Raw genomic sequence first — 10,591 nt, 5'->3', positions numbered from 1 at the left:
TAGCTAACAGAATTTTCACAAATAATTTTGTAGCATCATACAGCATAAACCAAGCTTTTGAGCTTGACTGCTCAAAAAAGCCGACATTATTTGCACAAAATATCAAGACTAATAATAATCTTATTGCGAAATATTTGGTACTTAAACGTTGACTTGATTATGTTTTTGGCACGCACACAACAATGTACAAATAGTAGTAGGTGAGGTTACAAGGCACACCCATATGCAGCTAATTCAGAGGATGACAACAGTTTTCAGATATGCATACCCAAAGGGTAATGTAAAATGCATTGATGTTCCAGGTATTTTTCTGCTTCCATGCATAAAAAGGCACTTGGTTAGAAATGCAAGTGGAAGAGAAGTAAATTTTTACGTCAGGTTTGACGGCGCTTAACTCAAAACTCTTATCAGTATTGAACTTCATTTCAAAGAGGATGCCATGAAAACTCACTTGCTTGAATTTGTAAGTTGAATTATGTAATGGGAATTAATTGCTTGGCAGCTTGCGCAACATCTTTACCAGCAAACATACGCAGGGTGTGCTAGACGCTTCATGTTATTCTCAGGAGTGCCTCGTCATAATTTATGTGGTTTGGATGCTTGTTTTTTTCTTGAAACACATGCTGTTAGGTATGTTGTATGCGCGATCCCATAGAATGCATGCATTGTTCACTTCATTTTGCTGAATTCTTGAAGTCTGTGCCTTAGAGGGGTATGAGCCACTGCTCTTGCCCTGCACAGCCACCGGAATTGGCCCAAATTTCTTTCTTTCTTTTCTTTTGACAATATGGTCTCCATGCGAAAGTAAGTGATGAAACTTACTTTCAGAACGTCCCTTGTATTTAAATAGCAGCCCCTAAGCTAAACATTACTTTCTACTGGTAATACTGTGGTATCTTTAAGGGCCATATAAAGGACAATAGTCTAGTTTTCATGCCAATTAGTACAGTATTTATTAGTGGGCACCAAAGCTCACCAAATGAAAGAATGCCCAAAGTAAGTTTTGTGAAAACAGGCCCTGATCGCGTGGTAACATCTTTAACCATGTATTCAATTTCTGAGTGACAGAGATATACAACCGAAACAGATTTAAGAAGCTTTCATAAAGTTTCATGAGCAGTAGAAAGCTTATGTTCAAGTTTGTGAAAAATTGCTCTTTCAAAAAAAATGTTAATTACTCAATAAAAAAGATGTATACCATAGAGCAAGAAGTTCTTCCACATATTCTGGTTTAATTTCACTGATGAGGTGGTGCTGTAAACTAAAGATGGAAAGCTGAAAACTGTAATATGCAAACAGTATGATCACACGACCATAGTTTTAAAAGCCACTAAAATGTAATTACAGGTCATTAAACAGAACAATCGTACCATTATTGAGAAGCAAATGCAAGCACTGGCATTCCACATACATCGCAGTGCCACCCGTCGGTTCTTAAAAGCAAAATCGAACTCAGCATATCACAGCATTTCACTTAGAGGTGCTGTTAAATGCGCACGGACTACGACACATACTGTAAAGTTTCGCACCATATATCTAAAGTTCGGCGCCTCTTACTTATAACCTGGTATGCAAAACAAATTAAGCTTAATGTTTGATACTTCAAATATGCATTTGTGCTATGCACATCCGAAAAAAATTTAACACAATAATAGTGACCGGAATGCAAAGTATGTCAGCAATTTATCTATCTTTTCCTTGGTTGTTCCACATAGGTATGGAGCAAGGTGAAGTGATATTGCTTAGTTCCAATGCTTTAATTATTTAAGATGCACTGCTGGAATTTTTGGACAGGAAACCTTGGTAATAAAGAAGGTCCCACTGCGTCTGCCTTCGTACGAAATGGATGGGAACAGAAAACTCGGTTGAAAGATTTTAACTCCTGCTGCAATAAAAAAATTATGTACTAGTTACTTGAACTGCTGGAACAAATGAACACTGGAACTAGGCAAGATGTCAAAGCACTATATAGCGATAATCTGGCAATGTTTGAAAATAAATGTGAACATGATGTATTTATTATAAAGGGTATGTTTATTATTGGACTACATATAATGGGTACCTGCTTGTAGCTAGCATTAGCACTGACAACTCCAAACACTGGCTAGCTTGCATGGTGGCACATGCCAGCCATGCAATGGAGCAGGGTGCAAAGGCCAGAACGTTTTTTTGTGGACAAAGTGTCTGTCTGTAAGAGAAAATTGTCAGGTGTCTTTAGTATTTTCACCCGCTGTAGACTATCCAAAAAGGTCTTGTTGTCCATTCAGTAAATATGTGGTCATCTTTAGCCCAAAAGCAATAGCCTTGCACAAGTTGGGTTGGGAGCTGCCTCATACTCATTTATTTTTCTTCGTGTACATGTGCAACATTTTCTGACACTATGTACTGGTTGTTGTGAATACGCTATACACCAAAGTTAATAAAAATTTTGTATTCACAGTTAATACTGGTGGCACTCGATTATGAGGGCTAAATGAAGTTAAAATTTCCTGCAATAAATTTTTTCAGCCATGCCTTTAATAACTTCGGTGTCAAACGCATAAGTCAAAGTAAAGGGGAAAAATTCCACAGCTTAGTGAAGGATCTGTGAACACCAGTCATATGACCAAATGAATGTTTACAGAAGGAATGCTGAAAATTAGCCATGACTGTCAACTGAAGCAGAATGCTGGCTCGTAGCATTTGTATTTTTTATTTTTCTTATATGAAATGACAGGTCAGAGTCATAGACAGGTAGGAATGTTGTCTTGCAGAGCAGCCTAAGAAAGAGTAAGTGCTTCAACTCGACTAACTCCCACAAAATGTGCACAAAGAAGGCTGACATGCTTCTATTCTAAAAAACTAGCACAGCTTTAAAATCACATGGATGCAGTCGTCCTGTGGAATTCTCACAGTGGGGTCAACTTCTTTCTAGGTAATATTACAAGAAACCATACGGTTGAACACGGAAACTTCTCCATGCAGTTAAGTAACCTGTTCCGCCAAACAAATCGATCAACTGATTGATGTACGAAAAACTCCATGCCCCTGACCTTTAGGGCTTCTCCTCAGTGTGACAGGACACATGGATATAGAGTTTCTGATGCCACGAAAACGAGGCGCTGCGGTGGGTTCAGGAAAAAGAACGCTCTCGTGTGTGGCTGCGTACATGACGAGTCAGATTGGACTTCTTATTGAATGCTTGTGCGCACAGGTGGCACTGGTAGGGGCACTCTTTTGTATGCGTGAGCACATGCTGCTTCAGGGTGGAACTTTCGCAGAATGCGCTCGGGCAGAAGGGACACTTGAATGGGCGCTCGCCTGTGTGGGTGCGGACATGCCGGTTCCAGGTGGTACCATCAATGAATGCCTCAGGGCAGAGGTGGCACTTGTAGGGGCGCTCGCCAGTGTGTGTGCGTTCATGCCGCTTGAAGGCAGAAAGAGTAGTGAATGCCTCAGGGCAGAGGTGGCACTTGAAAGGGCGCTCGCCTGTGTGGGTGCGGACATGCCGGTTCAGGGTGTTACGGAGAGCAAATTTGCCTGGGCAGAAGCGGCACTTGTAGGGGCGCTCGCCAGTGTGTGTGCGTTCATGTCGCTTTAAGTTAGAAGGACGAGTGAATGCCTCAGGGCAGAAGTGGCACTTGAAGGGGCGCTCGCCAGTATGTGTGCGGAGATGAACTTGCATGCTTGACTTTATTGCGGTCACATAGGGGCACAGCCGGCAGGAATGCAGATTGCCACGCATTGTCACGAGTGAGTCATACTGCTGCAGTGACCCTGATGGCATGAAACCTGCAAAGACAGGGAGCAAATGAAGATGATGTGAAGAATCCATTCCTTATTTGATGGAACTAAAGTGGCACATTAGCAAGTGAAAAGGGCTGCCGCAGTTGTAGGCAAAATACGGGAAAACCATGGCCTACCCAACTCGCATATTACAGTTGTGGCATGCACACTGATGTAGTACATGTCTCACACAAGTTCCTCTCTCTCTATACATAAGTGTCCTGAATACGTACAAACCCCTGCTCGCAATACATAAACATTGGATTTGGTACGCAATTTCGATGTTATGCTCAAACAATGATATGACTTTGCATATGTGACATTGCATTACACATTGACCTATTAAACTGAGCATAGTGTGTTTTTCTCGTACATAATTTATAAAATGCAACACAACAATGGCATCAAATCCTACTGGAACACATGAAGCATACGAAATTAAATATAACTATGAATGAAAGAAAACTATATAAAATCAAATAAACAACATAAAACTAAAATGGACAATTTGAATTAGTAAAGGCAAGGTGCAGAACAAGACTCAAGAAGAAAACACACAACAGGACCAGCAGTATCGGGTTTTATCACTGACTGGGCCTTAGGCGTTTGAAGTGTGTGTTATGTTGTGGATAGTTTGATAGTGAAGCGTAGACAGTACTTTGTATGTCTCGCATTTTTTCCCCGTTGGCTTGGAAAAGACGTTGCTCGATGAATTGCTTCTGGTGCTCCACCACATGTGGTTCTTGTTTGTTCATTTGATATATTGTGCCAGATACGATTCCTGAGTCGTCGATAGATTGCTGTATTTCACTTCTAAAGCTTTGTGTGTGACTCCGCTTGATTAACCTACATAAGGCAGGCTTGTTGCGGAAATAAACTTAGTTGTGAAGGCGCCGGTCCTGTCGTGTGTGTTCTTCTTGAGTCTTGTTCTTCTGCGCCTTGCCTTTACTAATTCAAGCATGAACCGACTAGCCCAAGGAAGAGCCTTACTTAAAATGGAAAAGCACAGCATTTACAAAGAAATGAAATTAATAGCACCACATCTCTATGTAGAGGAGAATAATTAAATATTTCTCCACATTAAACAATGGATTGCTCCTTTCTATATGTGCATTGTAAACGTTTTTCATGATCCTTTTCCATTGCTTCAGCAAAAGCAGGATGAAACTGCAGACTACTGAGGGTACCTTAAACTTCAGTTTGATTTTTACCACTGACACTACCGCAAATACACCAAAAATACAGAACTGATATATATAATATGGGGACATATCCACACGACCGAATATCTTGACAGAGCTACGTTCTCTGCTGATACATTTGCAGCCTTGTTTTTTTACCTTGATGCTAGCATATGGGGCACTGCAATAAAACCTTTTTTTCGTGATTTCAGCAGAGTGACAGGGCAGCAAGTAGGTTTGCCATATCACTTTGTCCAGACAAGAGAAATGCACAGTTGGCAATCAGTAAAAGAAGTAAAAGAAACATTCGTGATGAAAATGGCAAGTAAATCACACATCAAATTGCTGTGTCACGTAACACACAGCAAACAAATTAATTCTTCCTGAGATCAGCCTAGTGAGCTGGATTCCTGGCAAAGCCCAAACAAAACAATTTCTTGTATGTCTTGTAGGAGGTATGGACACATCTGTAAGAGCAAAGAGATTCCTGTTAGGACCAACACAAACAAGTACACTCGGCCACAAAAGTTCACGGAGCACGGGATCTCAGAAAACGTTCAATTCTCGAGCAGCTTGTAGCAGTAGCCAGTAAAACAACATAAGATAATATTGATAACATATTCTAGTCGGGCCCCAAATTCAAATACCAGACAGCGTTGTGAGGTTGCGGAGATATTCAGCTTTTTCTCATATTTCATGGTCCGTAATATTTTGTGGCCGGGTGTACATGTAGACAAGCTTCTTATCCCTTTGTATCGACAAGAATGTTTAGGTTGGGCCATGGTGCTACACTTAAAAATTTATTATGATTTCATATATCTATAAAGAACAATTGTTCATGCCTACTGCATAAAAGTGGAATGTATTGCACCAGTGCTTCGAACAGAAATTTTGCTCTGAAGAGAGCCTTCATCCCAATGGCTCCTTCGCCAAACACCAAGTGTCCCAATGCACCTCCCAATGCTTATTCAGAACACTAAAAGTTTCATCCTTGAGTACTGGTGAAGGCTCTCCAATAGACACTGAACATGACATCAAAAAATCCATATATCACTACGTAAGACAAAATTGGTCCTCAAACGGGAATAGACTTCTGTCACCTGGCATGCAGATGGATCGAAAATGCTCATCAGTAAGAGCATTGTTTAATTTTACTTCAGTTGTCTTCTCCGATATTTTTTCAGTTTGTCGATAACTTGCCATGTTGGAACGCTAGAGCCTGGACAAAAGCTTCATGTACTAGCTGGGCTGAACAACTTATTGAAAAATGCTCTGCATGCATTAAAAGGTTCAATAAGAATTACTTTTCACTGGCAAAAGCATGATATAATGTGATCCACAGAATGCCCAAACTGGGGATAGCAACAGGTGTTGCTATCGCTATGCTGGTAAAACCCGCCAATGGTTAATACCTGCAGCCTACAAAGTGGTGAAATGTACATGTTTAAACAACACAAAGTTTCTAGCAATACTATCCAATTCATGTCAATTGCAACAATATATTTCAGTGGCTCGCACCTGACCCAAACACAGTACATCTTTTCATTGTCTCCACTTAACAGTACTCTAGTAAAATCCAGAGCGCACTCAATAGTACAAGGATGGCCAGAATAACCTAGATGTGCTCTTCCAGGCTGAGAACATTGGCTAGCATTGCACTGCAGTACAAGTGGGAATCGCCTGCATCTTCAGAGTTGCACCATTCTGACAAAAAATAAACATACTCTGACTAGACTGATGGCTGAATCAACAAAAACGAATTGGCTCGGTTCTCAGTGTGTGAGCATACCTTCCCTATCTGTCAAAAAACAAAAAAGATCTATCGTTTTTAAATGCCAATTTTTCAGCGCATGGCCTCAAGCCATTTGAGTGTCATTTTTGTGTCTATATATAATATATATACTCACACCCTGTTTAAAATAAATTTGTCGAAGTTAGCGCATGTGCTGCATCCACTTTCTGTCATTGCTTCTTGCGATTCACTAGCATTCACTTTCATGAACTTCAGAAAGTTTCTACACTTCTGTTCTGTTTCTTATGATTCCAATAAACAAGCTGGGGAGCAGCAGATTAGCAATTTCACTTGTTGAAAACTAAGCATGCAGAGCTTGTAGTGATTAAACACAGTCACACCCATACATCACTACATTAAACTTTAAACCCACAATAAACCAAACTACTACGTCATGTAGAGGGGCAATCAAGTAGAGGGTTTTTATGAGATGGATTTCTGGCAAAGTCCGAAGCACACATTTTCTCGGACACTGTGTAGGACGGGTGGACACATCTGTAGTGACACAGAAAAGATCACAGTTGAAGCTAGCACAAACAGTAATAGCACATTCACACAGACATTTCCCATATGTATTGATAAACATACTGAGGGGAGGGAAGCAGAGGTACATTTACCAACGTAATATGATGTCATCTATCTACTGCAAACAATTATACAATCATAGCAAACCTACTTCATAAGACTAAAATAACTTACTTTTCTGAGCACAAATTTCTATCTGCACACAACTTTCATTACAATGGCCCTTCCATGAAACACCACATCGCAACGTATTCTTGCCCGCACTTTTTAAGTTGATTAAAGTGCGACTGGTGAGGACTGCTGAAGGATTTTCTGCAATAACTGAATGTGACATCTATTAAGTACTTCAATACATACTCCAGGAAAATGGTTATTGCACAAGGTAAGGCAAGGTCACTTCCCACAAAACAACACTTCTTAAGATGACTCGAAAGGCATGTAAACATATTGGTAGCATATGAAACATTCAATTACCATTGGTAGCAAGAGGTATTCAAAAACATTTTCAAAGCATCCATTTCGAGAAGCATATTTGAACATTTGTTTTTGACCATGAATGCTTCCTTGTACGTTGTATCTTTAGTTGTCAAAAATTTGTAAAAAGGTTTAGGCTTAATCTAAGGTCTAAAAGGTTGTAGTGCCTCGGTTCTCTACCCAAAGTAATGCTTATGCATTTAAATGTGCTTTGTAAAATAAAATTCGTGACTTGCATAAATGGCAGATGCAAAAAAATGTGAACATATAATTATGTCAGGCAAAGAAAATCTACATTTCCTATAATATGAATCTGGCTGTGCAGAGAACAGGGCTCTTACGCCATTCTACAGGGTGTCTTTTTTTTATACAAGACCAATTTTTTACAAAAAGGATATAAGGACAGAAAACATGGCATTTTTGCAGAGAACTTCCTAGGTAAGGTGGACACACTTTGCCACTTATAATGTGATCTTCAGAACATTTGCTAACAAAAATTTAATTTACTTTTCTACAGGTGCCTTAGTGGCTGTTGTGTAAATGGCGTATTTGAAGGCAGCCACAAAAAGAAAATCTTTAAAATTGCACCTAATTCAAGATATTTATTATTGGATTTCCATGGTAAATCCAGGCAACATTGAAACCAAACACCAGGGCACCATGGGAGAGGCATCCTCGCTATCAAATGAAACTGAAATTTTCCGCCATGACAAGTGAAAGAAAGTTTGAAATTGAATGTCTCGGCCAACCGCGGCAGCTGCTAATACGCCAAGCTTTGCCTGGCAGGCACGTACAGCTGTATGACGGGTCAGGATTTGCCGCAGCACGCTATCATTTAAATTTAGCCCCACACTTCTTTACAAGGCATTGTCATCTGACACACAGCGGGATGCGCTCAGTCTCGATATTTGATTTAAATATTTGATGATAAATATCTCAAATTATGTGTCAGTCAGTCTTCAGTCAGTCAGTCTTCTCTCTTGTCTTAGATGCTCCATTTTCACTACGCATTAAGTTTATGTCTGAGGTTGGTTCATCATCATCATCATCAGCCTGGTCACGCCCACTGCAGGGCAAAGGCCTCTCCCATATTTCTCCAACAACCCCGGTCATGTACTAATTGTGGCCATGCCGTCCCTGCAAACTTCTTAATGTCATCCGCCCACCTAACTTTCTGCCGCCTCCTGCTACGCTTCCCTTCCCTTGGAATCCAATCCGTAACCCTTAATGACCATCGGTTATCTTCCCTCCTCATTACATGTCCTGCCCATGCCCATTTCTTTTTCTTGATTTCAACTAAGATGTCATTAACTCGTGTTTGTTCCCTCACCCAATCTGCTCTTTTCTTATCCCTTAACGTTACACCTATCATTCTTCTTTCCATAGCTCGTTGCGTCGTCCTCAATTTGAGTAGAACCCTTTTCGTAAGCCTCCAGGTTTCTGCCCCGTAGGTGAGTACTGGTAAGACACAGCTATTATACACTTTTCTCTTGAGGGATAATGGCAACCTGCTGTTCATGATCTGAGAATGCCTGCCAAACGCACCCCAGCCCATTCTTATTCTTCTGAGTATTTCCGTCTCATGATCCGGATCCGCAGTCACTACCTGCCCTAAGTAGATGTATTCCCTTACGACTTCCAGTGCCTTGCTGCCTATTGTAAATTGCTGTTCTCTTCCGAGACTGTTTAACATTACTTTAGTTTTCTGCAGATTAATTTTTAGACCGACTCTTCTGCTTTGCCTCTCGAGGTCAGTGAGCATGCATTGCAATTGGTCCCCTGAGTTACTAAGCAAGGCAATATCATCAGCGAATCGCAAGTTACTAAGGTATTCTCCATTAACTTTTATCCCCAATTCTTCCCAATCCAGGTCTCTGAATACCTCCTGTAAACACGCTGTGAATAGCATTGGAGAGATCGTATCTCCCTGCCTGACGCCTTTCTTCATTATGTTTATTTTTATGTTTATTATATTTATTAGGTTGGTTATCCTGTGAGTAATCGGATAGTTGTTTTTTCGCAGTCACAGGTGGCTGCATGTACTACATGAAACATCAGAATCCTAGTGCACAACAAACACAGTGATGTGTACCTGCGTTGAGCTATGTATGCTCCCACTATTCTATCAATTCAACAGAGCTGAAGTTGCCTACATTTTCAATCGCTAGATATGTACTGCAATAGAAATTTAGCGGGATGGTGTTCCTTTTGTACTAATAATGCTCATTGCCCTTCATAGCATATGGCGCTCGCTGCCAAATGGTTAGATATTACTGTGACCCAGACACACGACCTGCATGGATGTACTTTCAAGAACGCTTAAACTCCTACTTCGAGGTGTAAAAAGTGCAAGATATGCATTCCAGAATTGTTGTAAAGGTTATCACCCTTCACAACACTTTAAGAATTTTAATATGATTACAACAGCACATGTATATTATCTGCATCTTTTGAGAAACTTGTCCAGTGACCATATGTTCTGGCGGCGTGTGTGCATGGATGTGAAAAACGGGCAATAAAAAAAAGGGGCCTGGTATGGTCTAGTGGTTAAGGTGTCGGATTTGGGAATGTGAATTTACAAGTTCGAATGCTGCTGTAGTGGGCTTATTTTTCTTCTTTTAGCACAGTGTCTTTTATTATATAAGTAGTCATTGTCTTTAGTTCTGATATAAATAAATTGATATTATCGGCAGCAAATAGAGATGAATGTCTATAAGAATTCTCAAAACTTCCTTGAGGAAGTTTTCTAGACCTCTAATAATGTGGCATTAGCACAACTGCAGGAGGTTTTCAAGTGTTCCTGTAAATAATGTTTAAACTGAGATTTCCTTTACATGTTTCACTTATCCTTTAA

At 40.3% G+C, this 10,591-nt stretch overlaps 1 protein-coding gene across 1 annotated transcript in view; it reads right to left on the bottom strand.

Annotated features, from left to right (window-relative positions):
• Nucleotides 1-2,313: 2,313 nt before the first annotated feature.
• LOC139061136 (zinc finger protein 596-like) overlaps nt 2,314-10,591 on the bottom strand; it is a 31,491-nt gene continuing 23,213 nt past the window's right edge. Inside the window, exon 2 of the mRNA XM_070540747.1 lies at nt 2,314-3,771. Within this exon, the coding sequence (XP_070396848.1) occupies nt 3,113-3,766 (654 nt within the window). The 5' untranslated portion in view covers nt 3,767-3,771 and the 3' untranslated portion in view covers nt 2,314-3,112. The remainder of the gene's footprint in view (nt 3,772-10,591) is intronic.

This window comes from Dermacentor albipictus, chromosome 6 (genome assembly GCF_038994185.2).
Source record: "Dermacentor albipictus isolate Rhodes 1998 colony chromosome 6, USDA_Dalb.pri_finalv2, whole genome shotgun sequence".
NCBI lineage: Eukaryota > Metazoa > Arthropoda > Arachnida > Ixodida > Ixodidae > Dermacentor > Dermacentor albipictus.
This window is presented reverse-complemented; position numbering and strand designations above follow the sequence as displayed.